At 33.5% G+C, this 24,022-nt stretch overlaps 1 protein-coding gene across 1 annotated transcript; it reads right to left on the bottom strand.

Annotated features, from left to right (window-relative positions):
- Positions 1-464: 464 nt before the first annotated feature.
- LOC107863102 (phytolongin Phyl2.1) lies at positions 465-1,931 on the bottom strand. Its single transcript, XM_016708876.2, has one exon. It carries the CDS (start codon positions 1,655-1,657, stop codon positions 857-859), a length of 801 nt encoding a protein of 266 aa, XP_016564362.1. The 5' UTR covers positions 1,658-1,931; the 3' UTR covers positions 465-856.
- Positions 1,932-24,022: the final 22,091 nt, after the last annotated feature.

Below are 24,022 nucleotides of genomic sequence, written 5' to 3'. Positions count from 1 at the left end.
AAATAACAAGAATGTAGTTATCCCTAATAACTCGATAAGGCCCAAAACCACAAGCCAACCATTGTATCATGCTCTAATGTCTATTGTGCAATCAAAATATTGTTTGATAGACGACTGTTTAAGGCCTACTTAATATGCACCTTTTTTCAATCAAAAGGATAGTACATTCAAATAGTAGAAACCTACAAAAAATTGCATATACAATCAAGAGAACATTGAATCTGCAAAAGAAAGAACCACAGGCGAAACAGAAACCAAAGCAGCCTCTCACTCAGAGAAACGTCAACTTCTGTTGTTCCAAATTCATTCACATTTAGTTTCCCTTTGATGTAACATAAATGGGAAAGTCAAACTACGGGTTACTTCCTAGAAATTTTACAAGGTTCAGTGAAGCATTATCATTATCATCAATAGAAACAGTGCTTCATTTGACAAGAAAAACAATCACACAAATAAAACAACACTTCCAAGACAACAATAGTTGGTTGTCATTATCTTGGTACAGACCAAAGTTAATACATAAAACTAAATGGAAAGAATCATTTCCCCTTTTCTTTTACCAGCAAGTATCATACAATTTATACTGGTTATCTCCAAGATAACACAAATGTCTTAAAAAGAAAAAGCTTTCATATATGTCATAATATCCACAGAATGCACAACTTAAAAACATCACATAATAAAAAGTTGCTGAGGAACACATCAAATCAGCCCCATATTAAGAAAAAGACTTCAAGTTTGACATACGTAGCTCGAGTGACATCGGTGAACACATGAAGCATTTAATCCTCCAATTCAGCGGAAAACATCTTTCGATAGATGAAAAAACACCGAACATAAGTAGTAGTAGTACCAATCAAGCATCAATGCACTTGAAGCCCCTGCAAACACACAACCAAACTATGAACAATATAGTGCAGACCATTAAATCCAACGACAATACAACCCAAACTTGCTTCTTCCACACTTTCTTGGCTTTTTGGTGATGGTGGTGGTGGTGAAGGTGCCCTCCTTCTCCATGAATCAATCCATTCTTTTGCATAACAACCGAAAAGTCTCTATCCGAAACATCCACTTTCTTCTCACCAATCTCATCATTTCTCTTCTTAAACTGCCCAAAAATCCTCTTCTTTTTCAGCTTCAAACTATTAGCAGCATCAGCAAGCAACGGCATTGACCCGATTTTCTTCCCTTTCATCGAATCCAAACTCGCGCTACGCCCATGATCCACCTCACTCCTAGACGAATTCGACGACCCTTCTTCATCCACATCATTACTCGATTCCAATAGTTGATGAAAAACGGGATTCAGCTCACCCTGAAAACAATGCGAATGCAGCTTATCCAATCTCTTCTTCCCTGATGACCTCTCAATCACTTCGCTAAACGCGCCATTCACCCCTTTCAAGAATGCAACCCCATCAGATTTCTCAATCTTCTCATCGAAAATCGCGAAAAACACAAATGGGTTTTCGATCAAGAAGGTGTACGTCCTGTTGCGTATAGTGTGAGAGAAAAAAGTATGGAAAGGGGGGGTCTTTTCAAGGCATTTCAAAGCAAGAGATCCAAGATCAGCATCTTTTGAATTGATTTCAGCAAGAACAATCGTCCCTTTAGCAACGCAAGCGTAGTAAACCAAATTCGGATCTCGAATCATCGCTTTAGGTGGCCGACCCGAATGTAACAAAGATCCAAATTATTCGGATTCCAATAATTCATCAATCAGAAAATCTGAACAAGGAAAATGTAAAAATCATAACAAAAAAGGACAGAAGAAGAATCTGGAAGATACAGAGAGTTAGGGTTTGGGAACAAGAAAGGGAAAAACAGAGATTGTTCTCTCGGCCATGGGAGGAGAGAGAGAGAGAGAGAGAGGAGATGGAGAGAGAGAACAATGTGCAATTAGACTTTTATTCCACAAACAAGGGATTAGATTATTCAATTAAAAAAATGGAAAAACTAAAACGATCAAAATATTCTGAACTATCTGAAATGACTCAAAAATATCTCTCTGTTAAATATTTGACTTAAAAATACCCTTTCTTTTAACAAAATTCCACCAAGTATATCACCTAGATAAAAAAAAAACCACGTGATTATGCCACATTACCATCCATATGTAAAATATTAGTATTTTTTAATTATATGACATTCCTTTCTTCTTTATTTTTATTTTTATTTTTATTTTTTTCAAAGCTGTAAAACGGGAAAACCAAAAAACCAATCTTTTGCTAATTAATTCATTAGGGTTTTAAAAGTTCTAGATTTCACCTTTTCATTAGTGTTTTAAAAGTTCTAAATTTCATCTTGTTCTTGACATTTGGGATGAGGGACAGCTTGATCTTGATCTGATATTGATTCGGAGGAGAAGCTAGAATTTTAACTAGCAAATGTTGATGTATTAATAATTAAGTTAAATTTACTACATTCAAATTCTTTTTTAAAATAAATGAATTCTTTTTAACACTTGTTTAATCATTCGAAATGAATTCATTTTTCTAAATCCATTTTTGATGAATAATATTATTATTTTTAGAACAAGTTTGAAAGGAAGTAAAATGATACTTAATATTGATAAATTATTCTTTAATTATGTCATTCATTAAATTTTTGAAGATGTGTGTCACATTCAAAGATTCATTAATTTTAGATTAGAAGAGGTATTTATTAAATCATTTTAACATAAACATTTTGAGTAAAAGCTAGGAAAGCCAAAAACATCTTTTGAGTAACTAATTTGAAGTCTAGTTTGAAATTTGTTACTTTTACGAGTAAATCTTAATTTTAATTTTTATACTGACCTAATAATTAATAGATTTATCAGTTTAATAAGACTCTTTTGTTGGGTTTCACACTTTTAAACCTATTAACAGGAAACAACTTGTTTTTTAGATGATCAAAGGAATTTGATAATAGTGATGTTACATTTAATAAATTTTTTCAAAAAAAATGTTTTATAACCACTGTTTGTCTACTTTTATTAAAAATTAAAAAGTCGTGTAAGTTTTATCCGTTTCACTGACGTTTTAAATAAAAATAAAAAAGAAAGGAATGTTATATAATTAAAAAATACTAACATTTTACATGTGGATGGTAATGTGACATAGTCACGTAGTTTTTTTTATCTAGGTGGCATGCTTGGTGGAATTTCGTTAAGGGGAGAGGTATTTTTTAGCCAAATATTTAACAGAGGGGTATTTTTGAGCCATTTCAGATTGTTCAGGGGTATTTTTGATCCTTTTCCGAATTTTGTAAGAGGGTGTAGTATTTTTGAGCCAAATATTTAACAGAGAGGTATTTTTGAGCCAAAAATCTAACGAGGAGCATTTTTGAGCTATTTCAGATAGTTCAGGGATATTTTTGAGCCTTTTCCGTTAGAAAAATATAATCACTGTTGTAGTTTTGTTTTATGCATTTGCATTTTACTTCAAAAAAAAATTGGTACCCAAGATTTTTTAGGAAAAATATTGTATATTTATTTACTATGTATGTATATAAGCGGAAAAATGATAATTTAGTGCATTAAAGCTTCAATTATTTGTTGATTTGAGAAATAATTGAACCACAAGGATCTAGCTTTAGCTCATATTTTTGTAACAGGTTGTATCCACGAATTGAACTTCAAGACTCCTCTTCGTTATATATAAGCATAATTTCACAAAATTATGTCAAAAATAATTTTATTTTGAGTTTTATTACAAATATTTTCACCGCACGACTATAGTAAAGGAATTTATTGGTAACCAACTATGAACTATTACCATACCACCAAACTCTCCTAAACTATATTTAAGCATAGTTTCATAAAATTATATCAAACATAATCATATTTTAAGTTTCGTAGAAAATATTTTCAGCGCATGACTATATGCATGAATATAGTCTATTGAGTGCACTTATACAACCTATCGTGATTGTATTCAACTCGATAGTATGTGTCTGATACAATTTATTGAGTGTGTGTATATAACCTAGTATGATTGTATTCAGCGCAACTATTGTTAGGTTCTCGTGAAATGTAAATGGAAAATGAAGGAAAGAATAACGGAGGAAAAGTGAAATTTGTCTTAACTTTATAAAAAAGTGTTCTCCCATATTGGTGAGAGAAAGAAACATTCTTATGCTTCACTATAGAATCATTACTCTATATGGATAGTGATGTAAGAAGAAGACAAACCTCGTGTCGTTGTTGTCGCATGACTTGGCTTTGACTTTAACATCGGATTTGAAAAATGACGTGATCCTTCAGTTCAATATTTTTAAGTAAAAGGTGATGAGCAGCGGCATATTGTCATTTATGGAGGCGGATGGGTCCACACATAGATCCAACGTTCCACCGTTAGTCAGTTATGTAGGTTGGCTTGGATTATTGTCATTTGTGGAGGCGGATGGGTCAACGCATGGATTCAACGTTCCATCGCCAGTCAGTAATATGGATTGGCCTGGATTACTTTGTGTTGCGCGTTTAGGAGGCATCGCGCTTTGGGATGCGGAGGACACATGGATCCGATGTTTCACCGTTATTCAGTAATATGGGTTGGCTTGGATTACTTAGTGTTATGCTGCTATTGTCATTTGTGGAGGCGGATGGGTTCATGCATGGATCCGACGTGCTTTGGGATGCGGAGGACACATGGATCCGATGTTTTACCATTAGTCAGTAATGTTGGTTGGCTTGGATTATTAGTAGCCGTTTGGCCATGAAAACTAAAATTTTTGGGAGTTGGAGTTGAAATTGGAGTTGGAGTTGTGTTTGGCGAACTTTTACAAACTATCAAAATCACCCAACTAAAATTTACCTACTAACGGAAAAAGAACACAATTAGCCACTTATATAAAAATAAGAGAAAATAGTCAATTGCCCCTCCAACCTATAATCGAAATCCCAACTATACACTCAACCTTTACTAAAGTCCCATTACCCCCCTAAATATTTTTTTATTGTATTTTATTCCTCTCTCATTGCTAATCTTTTAATATAAACCAAACAATAACTCATGCGTGTATACACACGCCTGGGCCCACTCCTACTTTTTCACTTTCTTCCTAAAATGAAATAGGTCATTTTCATGAATAACAGACAAATGACACATCTCTCAGCTCTCTATACACACAATCACTATCTGCAACATAACACACAACTCTCTATACACACACTCATCATCTACAACACAACACACAAAAAGATGCACACAATACATAAACTACTACACACAACCAAACACGAGAGATGGGAGAAACAGTGAAAGAAAGGATGGAGAAAGAGGGAAAAACAAAGAGGGGAGGTCCATCAGGGGAAAAAAAGCTTCTTTTTCTCATCTTTCGCCGACGAAACTACCTTTTAAATTCAAATCACCACCAACTTATTTTTTCTATTTTTTTGGACTAAATCCCGTCAGAAAATAATCGAAAACACCAAATTAGCGACAAAAATGCCTGAAACAAGCCCATCTCGCTATAAATCCACCAGTTCCATCGAAATCCATCGAAAAATAAACGGAACAAATCTGTTCGCGTGTGAAATTCGGTACGGATTGTTCTTGATTTCGTGGGTTATTAAAGAACGAAAATAGGTGTAGACAAGTTTTTCTGCGATTTGGAAATTAGATGAAAATTCTTCGTGTTCATTTATTATGTTGACAAAATTGTGATATTGCAGTTGAGTAGATTGAAGAGAAGAAATCTAGCATTTAACTAGTCAGATTTTGCAATTATGGTGAATTAGAAATCCTTTTAGCTGCCATTATAACAGCTTCTTCAATTTAAACGGTGAAAGAGATAAATTCATTTTGTAGTGATCAGCATTGCCACAATACGCACAAACATGTTTGGAGATTAGATTTGGCGTTTGGAGATGAAGAATTTCGTTGGGCCTTTTATTAATTGGAAAAGACAACATTAATTAACAATTAAAAATAATGACGTGTATTATACACTTGACACTTAAAATAATAATTTAAAAGGGTTAATTCTTCAACTCACGCGCCTATTAGGGGTGTTCTCACCTCCCATGACAGGTCAGCAATGAGAGGAGTATAAAATACAGTAAAAAATTATTTAGGGGGTAATGCAACTCTAGTAAAGGTTGAGTGTGTAGTTAGGATTTTGACTAAAGGTTGGAGGGGTAATTGACCATTTTCTCTAAAAATAATTACATATACATGGCCATATTTAATGAATTTCAATTATGACATATATAATATTAAATTAATAGCCGTTTTCTCATATTTAAAATTTTTAAATATGGATGTTATATTAACAGATCACTGCATCCTATTTTTTAGGTAACAAATATTATCTTTCAAACAAATTTATTTTTTTAGAAATTTATTTAATTTATTTTCTTTATTTTCCGTTCCTAAAAAATAGAAAATGATGAGTTGTTATTAAATTTTAGGGTGCCGCTAATTTATTTCTTTAATTTTCTATGTAAAACATACTTTGCATATTTATGGTATATTATATCATATATCATAAATATAAAAATATGCTTAGTATATTTCTTTATACTTTGTATATTTATATATGTGTGTATATGTTATATACATGGTATAAACTTCATATATAACATACTTTGTATATTTATGTTATAAATATGCTTAGTATGTTTCTTAATACTTTGTATATTTATATATGTGTGTATATAGTATCTACATGGTATAAACTTTATATATAACATACTTTGTATATTTCTGTCATAAATATAATACTTTATATATTTATGGGTATAAATATAATACTTTGTGTATAAAGATACCAAGTATTATGATATATACAGGTAGCAGTTGCAGTTTAAGGTATAAATTTGTTAAATTGAACATATTTTTTTATGAAAAATATGTATCACCGATTTATATTTTTAGCATATATATGGTATAAACTATTTATATTTGAATTATATAATAAAGATGTACACAATATAATATATATAATCAAATTAAAAATGAGAATAATTTATGGCAGTGGTAAATTAATCTGTTACAACTTTATTAATTCCATAAATATTGAAAACGATTATCCATTATTAATTACACGACTATAATTCCTAAAACTTTCGTATCACAATATAAAAATTATTATTATATTATAGTAATTAGGATCATTAGCAGTAAAATAATGTCTTAAATAAGGGAGAAAAATAACGATGAGAGAGAAAAAGAGACATATATTAATTAGGATAGCATTAACTTTGAAATTATAATTATCTTATTCTGTAAAACTGCTATATACGTAATATTGAAAAAGTAATGTTATAAAGAGAGTTTTATGTAAAAATTTAAAAGAATGGGGTTATATGTAATAATAATAAAAGTTGAAATTGGATTTGGAAAATTGAGAAAGCACCAAAAACCTATTTTCCCTTTTCAGAAAAAAAAAATTTGGAATTATTTTTCGAATTTTCATGGCCAAACACAACAATTTCCAACTCCGAAAATATTTTTCAAAAATATTTTCTGAGAAAAAGACAAAAAAATTCATGGCCAAACGGGCTCTTAGTGTTGCACTGCTATTGTCATTTGGGGAGGCGGATGGGTCTACGCATGGATCCGACATGCTTTGGGATACAGAGGACACATGGATCCGATGTTTCACCGTTAGTCAGTAATGTGGGTTGACTTGGATTACTTAGTGTTGCGCGCACCTAGGAGGGCAACACGCTTTGGGATGCGGAGGAGTTATTATCGTCCAACTCCCTAACCTAAAACGGCATCAGATTTGAACTGCAGGGAACCGTAGCATGGGGGACGTCTAATCCTTTATTTTGCCACCGCAAGCAATAAATATTTGCTTGGTCCTCAAACATTGGAATGAATTTGAAGTTAATTTTTTTTTTCTTACAAAGCTCAAGTGTGATTTTCTATCGTTGAGTGAGTTCATTGTTTAGCAGAATTTGAGGCACCACCATTCTACTGAAGCGATTCATTTTTTCTTGGGAGGATATATTCATAACTTCGGGTACTTGAGGAAAATAATTTTCTTAAGGACACACTCAGTGGACTTGAATCATCTAATCTTCATCTCTTTCTATAGGTTTGTTTACTATTTTCCAGAAATAGTTTGAACTTCTTTGTCGTTCTAAAGTTTGTTTAAACTTCTTGTTGAAGTTCATGTTATAAATACATGTTTTATTAATCAAAAAATAACAATTATATGCATTAATACAATAAAATTGAGTGAACATGCATGGACAATTTATCGTGCTTGTATCCCACCGCAATGATATGCATTGATTCGATGAATTTGAGCGAATGCATACATGGGTTGCACGCATATTGAACCAAAACAGTAACTATGAATCATAACTATGCAAATTATAGTTAAGTCATGTAATTAGGTTCTAAACTATAATTGATTGTGAAATTTCACCCTGGTCTTTGGCCCCTCTAGTAGCCTTTAAACATTTCCCGCAAGTTATTTCTAAGTCAATGAACATACATGGGATGCACGCATATTGAACCAAAACAGTAGTTATGAATCGTAACTATGCAAATTATAGTTATGTAATGTAATTAGGTTCTAAACTATAATTGATTGTGAAATTTCACCCGGTTCTTGGCCCCCTCTAGTAGCCTTTAAACATTTCCCGCAAGTTATTTCTAAGTCAATGAACATATGCAAATCTCTCTTCATCTTTCAATACATCTTACCAATCTCTTCATGAGATGAATAAATTTTGTGGTGAACCATCGTTGAATGAATCCAAATTTGTTATCAGTAATTGGTACATCCCTCTGCATCCTAATCTCCACTATTCTCTCTTAAACCTTCATAGTTCTTAACAACTTGATGCCTTATAGTGGTTACAATACTTAATATCATCTCTATTTATGTACAACGAAATCATTGTAACTCATATCCATTTTTTGTATACTTAAGACGTCCTTAAAATGACATTAAACAAATTAGTTCGCTACCCCAGTCCAGCCTAGTCCATGCTTTTTCCAAAATTTCAACAAAATCTTGTTTGACCTGGTCGTCCTTCACTTGCTTATCCTATGAATAGCCCCTTCTCTTCATTTGTCTCACTTTTCTTTCCTTCGGCTATTACCGACTAGCAAGGTTTGACCCACCATTGGATTTATTTGAAAACTACCTAGGTTTTTTGGCCAAACTAAATTACATTTTCTTTTAAAGAAAACCTCTGCAAAATCTCATATCCCTACATCATCTAAATTCTCGACGACTCTCAGAATGTTCCAAATCTCCAAATACAATTTTCTCGTCCCTCTATTCATTCTAGAGTTTATGAAAATAAATCTATCATCATTGTCTAATGTGCACCTTTTCCATCGATACGTTGCCATCATAGTCTTTGATGCACTGTGTAGAAAATAACTAATCCCACCATACGTATCAGGAACCTGGTCTCAGAAATCACAACAAACAAAAATCAGTAAAATAAAGTGCAACATAAACTTACCGTGGAAAACTCCTTGCTCAAGGGAGTAAAAAACCACGACCTATACTGCGTAGGATTTCACCACCAATCTCCACTAATTTCATAGAGCTTTGTTCAAGATTACAACCTCGCAATCCTAGAACCTAACTCTTAACTCACAACTCCACAGTTTACTCAAACTGATCTACCCAATATATGAGCACTCCAAGAAGTCAAACCCTCTTCTTGTTACAACGCCTCACAAACAAGAAGTCAAACCTTCTTCTTGTTATAATACACCACAAATAAGAAGTCAAACCCGCTTCTTATTACTCACACTCACAACATTCAATAATAGAAAATATTACAACTCAAAATCTATCCTATTACAGACTCAAAACTCATCAATTTACTCCAATTGATGACATCAATAAAGACTACTAACTCTAGCCTTAAACTTTCCAAACTTCAGCTTTCAGTATTGCAAATTGATCAGAAACTGTGAACCAGGTTTCTGTTTTGCTGTGATGAATTTCTGAAGTTTTTGCTCCAATGGCTATTGCTCTCAAGATGATATATTTCGTGGATATTCAATAGGTTGCAGCTCTCAATGATCTTTATGCGATATATATGATGGATCTTTGTCATACCCTAGAATATCATGGACTAGGACTCCTTCTTCAAATGGAACATGGTTTCCTGTAAGGAATTAGGTGATTCCTTTCCTTATAATATAAGGAGATTGCATCATATAAGGAAACTTTGAATCCTTTTTAGACTCTATTTCTTCTTTTTATTTCTTTCCTTCTTTGCTCATTTATTTCATTCTTTCTTTGCTCATTTCTTTCCTTCTTTGCTCATTTGCTTATTTTCTTCTTTATTGGATGCCTCCAATCTTTCTTATTTGCACTTGATTTCCTTGTGTATTCACGTTACCTACTCTGGGACCTAGTTCATAAGATACAACAAATAAAAGACAAAAAGTAGTAAACCAGGTTCTTATTTGTCAATCATCAAAACTACAAATATGTTCTCTTACTTTCAAATAATTTCTTCCTTTTTGATGATGACAAACAATGCTTCATATATTCCTTTTCCACACCATATAACTTCCCCCTTTTGGCATCATTGAAAATCAACAACCAAAGGACTCAATGAACATACAATAAGTGCAATATCATTTTAACTCATGGCCACTTAGGCAACACTATTCAGCACACACTTGTTAACAATAAGGTAAGTCAATCTGAGGATATCAACCATCTTATATACACAATCAAGATATGCAGAGAAGAAACGTATTTAAGTTGACATGTACCAATTTAAGCCCTTAGGACCCCAATCAAATCATATCATATCATGAGTATGAGATAAAACATAAACACCACAAGAAAAACTGAAGGCAAAGGAGCTCAAGGATATATACTGGTAGAAGAAGTACTAAGGCTGAGAAAAAAAGAAGTGGAATGCTTTTCCATACCATTGTGCTTTTTTTTTGGCATTTTTTGACAATACTTCATGCTAGGCATACATGAGGTCTACCTTTAGCTGAGTATTTTAAGCTTTAAGCAAACTGTACATTTGCAAGATGTAGGAGAAACAATAATTGAGTGATCAAACCTTTTTATATCTTTTTTTTAACCTGGTTTAAATGCACAGAAATCTTACTCCTTCCAGGTACTTTTATCAAATAACTTCTTCTTGATGAATTTTAAACCCGGATTATGGAAAAATATGTATGGTTAAGAAATTCATCAGACTTACTGCAACAATGATGGATTTAGCAACAATAAGGGAACTGATCATAGTTTGTTTCTAAGAAGGTTGTTCCCCTAAGAAATAGTTAGAAACTTGAGAGGTGAGGCCATGATTTGGGATTTGTGAACCTGGTTTGAATTACTGAATAATACAATGATGAAACTGAAGGAAATGGACCAGGTTCCTCCTGAATTGGAGCTAGGATAATTTTACGACTGAGATCCTCTTTATAAAAGTGGTTTGGGATTGAAGGATGTTCAAAATTCAAAGGACAAAAGAGGATTCTTGATGTTTTTTTTCTTGGAAGAATTGGCTTTTTAAGAATGAATCAGGTTCACCAGTGCTCAAGCTTTACACATACTCAAGAAATACATGCATTGAAAAAGATGGTATATACCTGACTATAAATAAGGAATCAAGTTTCTCTTTTGTGAGTACCTCCTCGATTTCTTGATGCAATTAGTAAGAAAGCAAGGGTAATATCCACAGATCTTCTAACCACTGTAAAAAAATATGTCTGAGGTATGTACCTGTACCAGTACGAGACTGAGTTATTAGATATACATTTTATGTCCAATAAAACATAAAATTGTTCATTTACTATCCAATTATTAAGGAAGCCATGATGATGTGTCAATGTTTCTTGATATGACCAAGCTCCAAGAAAATAGAAACCAGGTTCACATTGCATTGAACCCTTTAATCATCCAACACTTCCCTCTATTTTTTGTTCACTATGCATATTCTCAATGTTGGTTCTCCCTGTCTCATGTACCCCCTGATATGAGGATCACTACTAGATTGTGAATTTAATTATTTTCAGGAACTCTTTATGAACCAGGTTCTTCCAGTATTGACCATCTATATCCTCATAATCATCTCTAGTAATACCAAATCTATCATTGTCAACTAGCTCTTCAAGATCACGATCATCAAGATTGCTAATAACAAGACTAATTATTTCTTCATCTTTCAGCAAAATTAAAAAATTGAGGTTCCTACTGCATAATTTTCCCGATTGATGTGAGTGAACCTTCAATATTGAAGTTAGCACATTCTAACGTTCTTCTTGATTTTTGATCATTTTTAGCATTGCTTCACTGAATTTAGCATTGGGCAACTTATGAACCATGATATGCATGACTCTTTAATTTAGAACCAGATTTCAGAATTTGAGTGCTCTTTCTTGTCATGCATCTAAGAGACGCTCAGCAAGTTATGTCTTAATCCTTTTTTCTCTTTTTCTTTCCAAGGACTACTTTGTAACCTTGGAAATACGCGAGTGAGAGGAAACTTTCTCGTATTTCGACCATGCGTACAAAACATGTATTATTCAGATATCATGATTTGAATTTTCCTTTCACCTTCACCTGAAACACTAGTTAAAGATTAGTCTTGGGTACCCAGATTAACTTGGGCCCCTTCCGGTGAGTAAAAGAATGAATGAGATCTCTTCTAGCCCAAAAAGGCAAACAAGAGGACTGTTTCATTCGAGTATTTGCATGGTAAGGACCTGATTTTCTTTTAACAAAATTAAAATGATTCATCTGACAAGAACCAGGTCCTTTTTTGACAAAATTAATATTGTTATAGTTTGCCCGAATTTTACCTTGACATTGATTTCTAAGATGGCCTTCCTTTCCACAGTTAGTTCAGAATTTTAATCCAACAGGATTACCTTGTGAGGACTTGTGTTCTTCAGGTTTAAAACCAATCCCATGTCTAGTGGTGGTTTGACTATCTTGAATTTGAGTTAACAGAGTTGAGGACCTGGTCCATCTTTTATTATGTTCTAACTCATCTTTAGTCCTTGCAAGATCTTCCTGTAGTGACCTATTTCTTTCAGTAATATCTTGAAGATTTACAATCAATTTCTTGATGTCATCTTCCAAACATTGTTGAAGAGTGGTTTCTTGGCTTTTTCCTTTAGAAGAAAATTCCTTTAAAGAGTTTTTCAAGGAACAGTTTTCTTCATCAAGACTTTGATAGTCCATTCTTAAAGATGCATAGTCATTCATAAGCTGATTCTTGTCAGAACAAGTAGAATAATAGGCATCAATAAGAACATAAGCCAAAATTTCAAGTTTTCTTTTAGAAAATTTTTTTGAGTTCAGGTTTAAGATCAAGAAAACATACCTCGTATTCTCCATGCTTAATATCACCATCTAAGTCTGAACTTGACATGTGTGAAAGTATGGCCTCTTTAGAATTTTCTTATTATTGTTCATCATTCGAATCAGCAATTGCAACAAGTGCTAGAGTGTCCTCATCACCGAATTCCACCACAGCCAGTAATGACCGATTTTGTGGTTCTTCATCTTCAAATTCATCAAAAGAGTTTCTCATTTTAGCAAGAGCCCTTTTAACATCAATATCAGCTTCATATTTTTTCATCATTCTATGTGACGAAAGAACCAGTTCCTTCTTTTGTTGATTATTTTTCTTGTGCTCCGTTGTCCATAAAGGACAAAATTTGATGAAGTGTTTAGGGCTGCCACACTTGTGACACACTTCCTAATGATTTTCCCTTTCATAATTTCTTGGAACCTGGTTTCTGTTTTGTGACTTCAAGCTCTTCCTTACTGTCTTTTGAAATCTCACAGTCATGAGTCCCAAATTTTCAGGTTCAAAAACTACCTTTTTAGTAGCTTTTAGAACTAAAATATTTTTCTTTGTGTCCCCAGTAATTTCACGTTTCTGATTTTTCTTAAGCTCATACGTTTTCAAGTTTCCGATGAGCTCATCCATGGTTAATGTGTCCAAGTTAGGAGCCTCAGAGATAGCTTCAACCTTACATTCCTATGACTCCGGCAATACACTCAACAATTTTCGAATAGCCTTACCATTGGGAATAACTTCACCGAGAGAGTAGATTTCATTAATGATTGATGTGAACTTGGTATGCATCTCCTGGATAGTCTCTCATTCCTTTATCCTAAATAATTCATATTTTATGTTTAGTACATCAATCTTAGACTTCTTTACTTGACTAGTACCTTCATGAGTTGTTTGCAAAGTATCCCAAATTTCTTTCGCAGTGGAAAAAGAGGATATTCTATTGTACTCATGAGGGCCAATTTCACATATTAAGATTTTCTTGGCCTTTGCATTATTTTGAACATTGATCTTGTCATTATTATCAAATTCCAATCTCCCTTTAGGAACCAGTATCTTTCCATCTTCACCAAGCTTCATTGGGATTGTTGGTCTATCCAATACAATATTCCAGAGATCATGATTTTCTCCAATAATGAAGTTCATCATTCTATTCTTTCACCACCCATAATATTGCCCGTTAAAGAGGGGTGGTCTAATTTGTGAAGCACCTTTTTGAGATGATGGTGGGGCAGCCATCTGATCCTTTTCTAAGTGTTAGACTTTAATTGAAAAGACCTGCTTTAATACCAACTGTAGAAAATAACTAATCCCACCTAACATATCAGGAACCTGGTCTCAGAAATCGCAGCAAACAAAAAATAGTAAAATAAAGTGCAACATAAATTTACCGTGGAAAACTCCTTGCTTAAGGGAGTAAAAAACCACGACCTACACTACATAGGATTTCACCACCAATCTCCACTAATTTCAAAGAGTTTTATTTAAGATTACTACCCTACAATCCTAGAACCTAACTCTTAACTCACAACTCCACAGTTTACTCGAACTGATCTACCCAATATATGAGCACTCCGAGAAGTCAAACCCGCTTCTTGTTACAACGCCTCACAAACAAGAAGTCAAACCCTCTTCTTGTTACAACACACCACAAATAAGAAGTCAAACCCACTTCTTATTACTCACACTCACAACATTCAATAATAGAAAATATTACAACTCAGAATCTATCCTATTACAGACTCAAAACTCATCAATTTACTCCAACTGATGACATCAACAAAGACTACTAACTTTAGCCTTAAACCTCCCAAACTTCATCTTTTAGTAATGCAAATCGATCAAAAACTGTGAACCAGATTTCTGTTTTGCTGTGATGAACTCCTGAAGTTTTTGCTCTGATGGCTATTGCTCTCAAGATGATATATTTCGTGGATATACAATAGGTTGCGGCTCTCAATGATCTTCATGCCATATATATGGTAGAGATTTTTCATACCCTAGAATATCATGGACTAGGACTCCTTCTTCAAATGGAACATGGTTTCCTGTAAGGAATTAGGTGATTCCTTTCCTTATAATATAAGGAGATTGCATCATATAAGGAAACTTTGAATCCTCTTTAGACTCTATTTCTTCTTTTTATTTCTTTTCTTCTTTGCTCATTTATTTCATTCTTTCTTTGTTTTGTTCTTTCCTTCTTTGCTCATTTGTTTATTTTCTTCTTTATTGCATGCCTCCAATCTTCCTTATTTGCACTTGATTTCTTTGTGTATTCATGTCACCTACTCTGGGAACTCGTTCACAACTGTCGGGGACCTGGTTCACAGGACACAACATATAAAAGACAATAAGTAGTAAACCAGGTTCTTATTTGTCAATTATCAAAACTACAAGCATGTTCTTTTACTTTCCAAAACACTGGCTATCCTGTAAAACTTCTTTTTCCTTCCTTTGTCCGATCATTTTTCATACAATCATTCAAAAGTTGTCGTCTCGATAGTTGTAACCGCTAACTTCCCCTCTTTCTTCACTATCTTATACCTTTTACTTATTTTTCTTCTTTCTTCCTCGCCTTTCATCTCTACACACTAAACATAGAACACCCTGTTGACTTTCACTTTATCTTGGATTGCTCTATTGCACCACCATTCCCCTCAATGTTCCCTCGACATTACCCCTTAAAATCTCTAACACCGCTCTAGCTATTTTATAATATGATTTGTTATCCTATCCCACACACTGCTTACATGCATCCCTACTACTCCCCCAGTACAATACAATACATTATGAAATTACATGTCATCCAAATAAGTTGTTAGTTCTCAATCAAACATATCACACCCCTTTTTTCCGCCCAGAGGGATCAAAGTCGAAGGTTTTTCCAATTAAAGTGACGGTATTGAATAAGGATTAGTTAATAAAAAAGTCGCCACTTGGAATTGAGTTATGGTGTTCCAAGTAACCTTATTGAATCCCTAATCAAAAGAAAATGACTCTTTATTATGGTCTGTGAAAACAAAAGACTGGGTAAGAAATTCTGTTGACCGAGGGAAAGGTGTGAGGCACCCCTCGAATCCCGTGTTCTAGCACGGTTGCTTTAATTGACTTACCTTGATTTAATCTATTTGATAAATTATGTTAAGGCCTAAATTCACTCATTTTTATTATACCAAAATTATTTAAAACTCTCGTATTTAGTCAATGAAAAGTTAATTTAGAAAGGTATTAAATAAACCGGTGAAAGTTAATTTTATAAAAATATATGTCGAGGTGCATTATCGCATCCTTAAATTTTTAAAATATCTCAGAAAGATGCGTATGTCGCATTCTTAAATGAGACAAATATTTTAAAACGTGTCTAAAATTTTCCTAACATTAAAACATAAATTTATCTTTTATAAACTCGTAACAATTTTATTTATTCAAAACATTATCTATTTTAATGGTAAACTAAAAATAATATTTCTTTAAAGTGATAAATTATCGTAACTAGCAAATTATTAAGATTTATTAATTAAAATAATAATAATAATAATAATAATAATGTAACAATAAAATAAATAAAAGTAACTAGAATTATCAAAATTATGCTGAAATTAATATTATAATTTCTAGATCTAATCATAATTTATAGATAACTTAAATATAAATATTATGAAATCATATTTAAACATAAAATTAGTAAATAAGTAATAATAACCATAATATCAAACAACAGTAACTAGGAACGTTACTTCAACACCAGAAAATCATAAACTCAGATCGAATTAAGCCAGTTTTTCGGCAGACAGTAACGGAAAATAAGAAAGGCGGCGGCACTGGTGAGGGCTCTCCAGCGACGGGAAAGGGAAAGAAGGGACGACGGCGCTAGGCTTCGCCGTTGTGACATTAATTCTGGCCAGATCTGGGCGTTTGATTGCCGGAGTTGCTGATTTGGCCGGTTTTTCGGTACTTTTGGCGGCGGCAATGGCCGGTTTGACGTTGGGAAAGAGGGAGGGGACGGCGGCGCAGTGGATTCCGGCAAGTTTTTGATAGCTATTCGCCAGAAAATGGATGGGGTTTTTTTTAGCGATTTAACAGTAAAACAAAAATTGTCAGAAACATGTGTATTTCACTGATTCCGATCAGTCTCTCAACTATCTTCTACATTCTTCTTCTTTTGATCTCTCCGATTCTTTCTTATCCTATTTTTCATTTTTGGGTTTTACACTGTGCGTATTTTTATTTAATGTAATGTGTTAGTGTGTGCCTATGAATATTATCATCTGTGTAAGCAATATTCTATACTATTTTTGTCATGTACGGATGAATAGTGAGACATGATATTAAATTTTTGCTATTTACAACATGCATAAAATACAGACATGACAACAAATTCATAGAATGTTAATTCATAAATCACCAAAATCAATCTTATTATGATTCAATTTGTAACTAAAGTTATAAAATAAAATACAGGATTACGAAAGAAACCTGTGATAAAATGAAACAGAAACTTGAATATCGTTTCGGAAACTTGATCGTTATTCAAATTCAACTTCACCTTCTTTTGTTTGATGTTTTCTTTTTCTCTGTTTTTTTTGTCTGGTGTTCACTCTGTCTTTTTTAGTGTCTGATTTTCTAATGTAGGAATAGTACGTAGTCTGGGTGGGAAAGTCCTTAAAAAGATGGACTTTTGGAGGGTAACAGTTTTTTTTTAAAAGGGGGAACAATTGTTTAAATCAGATAAGGGGGAGGGATATTTAAAATTCATTTTTTTATTATTATTATTTTTATTTTTTATGTATAAAATAATAGTAATAATAAATAAAGATAATAATAATAGTAAATAAATGAAATAATAACACATTAATAATAATATATCAATTTTATATTTAATAAAACATAATAACAATTTATAAATAGACAAATATAAATATGATAAAATAGTATTTAAACTACTAATTTATTTATTAAAAATTTATAAAAGGAAAATATTTTTTAATTTTTAATATTTTTTTAAAATTAGAAAATAAAATAAATAAAAATAAAATAAAATAAATAAAATAATATATATATATATATATATATATATATATATATATATAAAAATTAAATTTATATAATTATTTTTTTTAACTAAAAATTTACTAAAAATAAAAATAAGAATCTAAATAATATATGATTAAATATAAATATAAATATTTAATATCGATAAACGAGTTAAAAAATTAAGGAGGATCAAAAATCAGTGTCTACATTTTTGCCCCTCTTTGTGTGGATCTCGAAGATTTTTCGTACAAAGAAGTAGACAAGATATGATTTTTGACCTCCAATTGTTTGAAAGGTAAAAATATAAATATAAATAAAAATAAAAATATGATCGAGTCCTATTTTTGGACATCCTATCTATCCCGGGTTATAAGGGAATCAGGTCACGAGTAGTTCAAAAGTAATTTGGTGAGAGAAAAAGTTAAAATCGAGTGAGATTCCATCGAGTTTTCGATTGACGACTTCTGATTTTACATTTAACTGACTATCAAAAATAAAATAAAAAATAAAATAAAAATTGTAATCTCTAGAATCTTAATTCAAATCTTCATGAATTGAACTTGAAAATTCACTCTATTCTTCAGGTGAGCTCCTGACTTGTTATTTCTTTCTCCCTGTTCTTCAGGCGGGCTCCTGGTCATACAATTTCTTCACCCTATTCTTCAGGCGGGCTGGACTCCTGGAGTTACAATTTCTTCACTCTGTTCTTCAGGCGGGCTCCTAGACTTCCTTTTTCTTCACCCTTTTCTTCAGGCGGGCTCCTGGATCTACAATTTCTTCACCCTGTTCTTCAGACAGGCTCCTGGACTTCCTTTTTCTTCACCCTATTCTTCAGGCGGGCTCCTGGACTTGCTTTTTCTTCACCCTATTCTTCAGGCGGGCTCCTGGACTTATAATTTCTTCATCCTGTTCTTCAGGCGGGCTCTTAGACTTCCTTTTTCTTCACCCTATTCTTCAGGCGGGCTCTTAGATTTATAATTTCTTTACCCTGTTCTTCAGGCGGCTCCTGGACTTTCTTTTTCTTCATCCTGTTCTTCAGGCGGGCTCCTGGACTTACAACTTCTTCACCCTGTTCTTCAGGCGGGCTCCTGGACTTACTTTTTCTTCACCCTATTCTTCAGGCAGGCTCCTGGACTTACAATTTGTCCATCCTGTTCTTCAGGAGGGCTCCTGGACTTTCTTTTTCTTCACCCTGTTCTTCAAGCGGGCTCCTAGACTTCCTTTTTCTTCACCCTATTCTTTAGGCAGGCTCCTGGATTTACAATTTCTTCATCATGTTCTTCAGGCAGGCTCCTGAACTCAAAGTAAACAGTGAATCAGAAAATAACATCCCATTCTTCAGGAAGGTCCTGGACATAAAATAAATTCTCATTCTTCAGGAGGGTCCTGTCCCATTCTTCAGGAGGATCTTGAGCATAAAATAAATTTCATTCTTCAGGAGGGTCCTATCCCATTCTTCAGGAGGGTCCTGAGCATAAAAAAAATTCCCATACAACACACATAAAATTTTTGCCCCAGTTTGTACTGGAAAAATTTATGTGTCACTGGATCTTAATATATATCGCAAAGAATAAAGTTTACCATGACCGAGATCCAGCATTGGATGTTGTAGCCATACTTATTGCATTGAGAGAAGTGTGAAATCGCATCCTTTATTTGAAAATAATTATTTCATCTATGTTCCAAACAAAGAAAAATTGTGAGTTTCTTAAAACATGTGGTGGTTGGTTTGTGGCATTTGGCTTTTGAAGTGGCCGCTCTCGCACTTTCCATACTCAAATCTTTTCCAATCCATGATAATATTCATTGAATTGTCATACTTCTGACTCAGAATTTTGACTATGAGATCCTTAACTCAAATCATATTTCTGTTGTATGATGCTTCTGAGTTTAGCTTCCAATACATCCCTTAGATTTTCACGAGTTTAAAATGGTCAAATCACAATCATCTTGAGTACCTTACTTTTACTTTGAAACGTTATCTCTGTGCATCGACAATTTGTCTTGCTTTGTACCCTTAAAGGAGTTAGTAGCGAGTTTGGAGTCTTTTCTCACTCGACCTGACGTGAATTTGACTCAAAAGACAACAAAAAATTTTCATTTGATGACAAAGACACAAAAAATCGAAATTTAAAATAAAAGAAAAAGAAAAAGACAATAGGCATCTCTTTTTCAAAACAAAGAGAAAACTTAATAGAATGTGGAAACCGATTCTGGTGATTATAGCATGCATTTTGAATCAAACAACCAGATCTACCCACACCAATCATTACAACTTTTGTCCACTTATTGATCTTGAAATTAAGCCAATCTTGAACTTTTTCCTTCTTGATAACAACCTTTCTTCGGCTAGTGGCACCTCAATGGGTTTGCCAATGAGCCTATCTCTTTTTCATTTCTGTCTCAGCTCACAGTCTTCTTATGGTGCCCGAAAGGATATTCACTAATAAGACTCTCTCATTTTCATTTTTTTTAAATAAATACCCAAAATATGAAATATCATGCACTCATAATATGTTTAGCCTTGACATTCTCAAAGATTGATCCGAAGGTCTTTCTTTGGTTGTAACTTGGCTTTTGGATAGGGTTAGAAAGAAAGGTCGGCATGAGGCTAAAAAATTTATATAACATTGGGTGAAACATACAACTTTTGGAATCGACTCTTTTAAGAAAATAAATTTTTGACCCAGTTTCATTTCATTCTGGGTAATTTGAATTTTCTTCTGATTAGACCGAACCTCGGAGTAGGGCTGCCTACGTATCTTGTCATAGCAAGAATCAGGTCAAACATAGTTCAGGAAACATCATTCTTTTGTTTGATTTTGAATTTTTGATTGATTTTTTTTAATTTATATTTTTTTCAACTTTTTTTATTCCAAAAGAGGGGTACGAAGAAAAATAAAAGATCAAATGGGTAAGCAAAGGTTGATATATTATTCGAATAGTAGAACAAAATGCCTTCATCATTTCAAATCTTTAAAAATGTAAGTATAAAACATACATAATATAATTGTACATGAATATCATACATAATATCTTTTAATTGCATCAGTATTGACCGGTATTCCCTCCATTTTTCCTTCTACATCAGTCAGATATAACACGCCATTAGGTAACACTTTCTTCACCATGAATGGTCCATGACAATTAGGAGAAAATTTGCCTTTAGCTTCAATCTGATGAGGAAGGATGCGTCTTAGTACTAACTGACCAACTTCAAAATATCTGTGACGCATCTTTTTGTTATATGCTCGTGTCATTCTCTTCTGGTATAGTTGTCCATGACATACCGATTTCAATCTTTTTTCATCAATCAATCTTAATTGCTCCAAACGATTCTTGACCCATTAGTTATCATCAATTTCAGCTTCCACAACTACTCGAAGGGATGGAATCTCAATCTCTGCAGGTATAACTGCTTCAGTTCCATACACTAACAAGTAAAGAGTTGCACCAATTGATGTTCGAACTGTAGTACGATAACCCAACAAAGCAAAAGATAACTTTTCATGCCATTGTCGGAAACCCTACACCATCTTACAGAGTATTTTCTTTAGGTTCTTGTTGGCAGCTTCTACAGCCCCATTTGCCTTTGGGCGATAAGGAGTAGAATTTCGATGCATAATCTTAAATTGTTGGCACACTTCTTGCATCAAATGACTATTGATATTTGCAGCATTATCGATGACAATTATTTTTGGAATGCCAAATCGACAAATGATGTTGGAGTGAATAAAATCAACCACCACTTTCTTGGTCACTAACTTAAAAGTCATTGCTTCCACCCACTTCATAAAATAATCAATGGCTACTAAGATGAACCTATGTCCATTCGAGGCCTTAGGTTCAATTGGTCCAATCACGTCCATTCCCCAAGCCACAAAAGGCCATGGAGCAGTGATTGTATGCAACTCAGATGGATGAGAATGTATCAAGTCTCTGTGTACCTGGCATTCATGACATTTCTGAACGAAACTGATGGAATCTCGCTCCATGGAGAGCCAATAATAGCCTGCTCGGAGTATTTTCTTTGCCAAAACATACCCACTCATGTGTGATCGACAAATCCCAAAATGTACTTCAGTCATGATTTTTGAAGCTTCTTTAGCATTTACACATCTCAAAAGTCCCAAATCAGGAGTCCTCTTATACAAGATTCCTCCACTTAGGAAAAATCCACTAGACAAATGTCTAATAGTTCTCTTTTGATTACCATCGGCATGTACAGAATATTTCCCACTCTGAATATATTCTTTGATATCATGGAACCACGGCTCTCCATCAAGTTCTTCATCAACAACATTGCAATATGCATATTGATCATGAATCTGTATATGCAAAAGATCAATATAAGTTTTATCGGGATGTTGAAGCATCGAAGATAAGGTCGCTAAAGCATCAGCAATCTCATTATGAGCTTTGGGAATGTGTTTAAACTTCACTGATACAAATTGTTGACAAAGATCTTGCAAACAACCTCTATGCGATAGGAGTTTCGAATCACGAGTCTCCCAATCTCCTTGGATTTGGTGGACTAATAAATCTGAATCTCCCAATACCAACAGTTCTTGAATCCCCATGTCAATGTCTAATCTCAATCCCAGAATGCAAGCTTTGTATTTTGCCATATTATTAGTACAATAAAATTGAAGTTGGGCTGTCATAGGATAATATTGTCCTGATTCAAAAATAAAAATCGCTCCTATCCCCACTCCTTTTACATTAGCAGCTCCATCAAAGAATAACATCCAGCCTGAATAGCAATTATCAAAAATAATCTCATCAACACACAAAACTTCTTCATTTAGAAAATAATTCTTCAATGGCTCATACTTCTCATCAATAGGATTTTCAGCCAAATGATCCGCTAAAGCTTGAGCTTTCATTGCAGTTCGTATCACATAGACAATATCAAACTCTGTGATCAATATTTGCCATTTTGCGAGTCTTCTTGTGGGCATGGGCTTCTAAAAAATATACTTTAAAGGATCCATACGAGAGATGACATAAGTAGTATAAGATGACAAGTAAAGTTTCATCTTTTGGGCTACCCAAGTTAAGGCACAACACGTCTTCTTAAGAAGAGTGTACTTAGCCTCATAAGTGGTAAACTTTTTGCTGAGGTAGTAGATGGCTTGTTCTTTTCTGCTCGTGACATCATGTTGACCCAATACACAGCCAAAAGAATTATCTAACACAGACATGTACAATATCAAGGGTGTGCCTGGCTCTGGAAGAATCAAAATAGGTGGATTCGACAAGTACCTCTTAATTCTATCAAATGCCTCTTGACATTCTTTAGTCCATTCAACTTTAGCATTTTTCTTCAATAACCTGAATATTGGCTCATACGTTGTTGTAAGTTAAGCATTGAATCTACTGATATAATTCAACCCTCCAAGTAAGCTCATCACCTTCGTTTTATTTTTTGGTGGAGGCAGATCTTGAATATCTTTTATTTTTGAAGGATCTAACTCAATGCCACGTCGACTGACTATAAAACCCAAAAATTTTCCTGATGGAACTCCAAATAAATATTTTGCTGGGTTAAATTGGAGATCATACCTTTAAAGCCTTTCAAAGAATTTTCTCAAATCTTTGACATGATCAGATTATTTTCTCGACTTAATGATCACGTCGTCCACATAGACTTCAATCTCTTTGTGCATCATGTCATGAAACATTGTTCTCATTGCCCTCATGTAAGTTGCCCCAGCATTTTTTAGTCCAAAAGGC

Source organism: Capsicum annuum, chromosome 3 (assembly GCF_002878395.1).
Source record: "Capsicum annuum cultivar UCD-10X-F1 chromosome 3, UCD10Xv1.1, whole genome shotgun sequence".
Classification (NCBI taxonomy): Eukaryota; Viridiplantae; Streptophyta; class Magnoliopsida; order Solanales; family Solanaceae; genus Capsicum; species Capsicum annuum.
The sequence above is the reverse complement of the archived record's forward strand: the minus strand, read 5'-3'. Positions and strand labels throughout refer to the sequence as shown.

What these genes read in the sequence shown, in the direction of transcription:
- LOC107863102 (XM_016708876.2), bottom strand. Translation starts at nt 1,657, where the DNA reads ATGATTCGAGATCCGAATTTGGTTTACTACGCTTGCGTTGCTAAAGGG.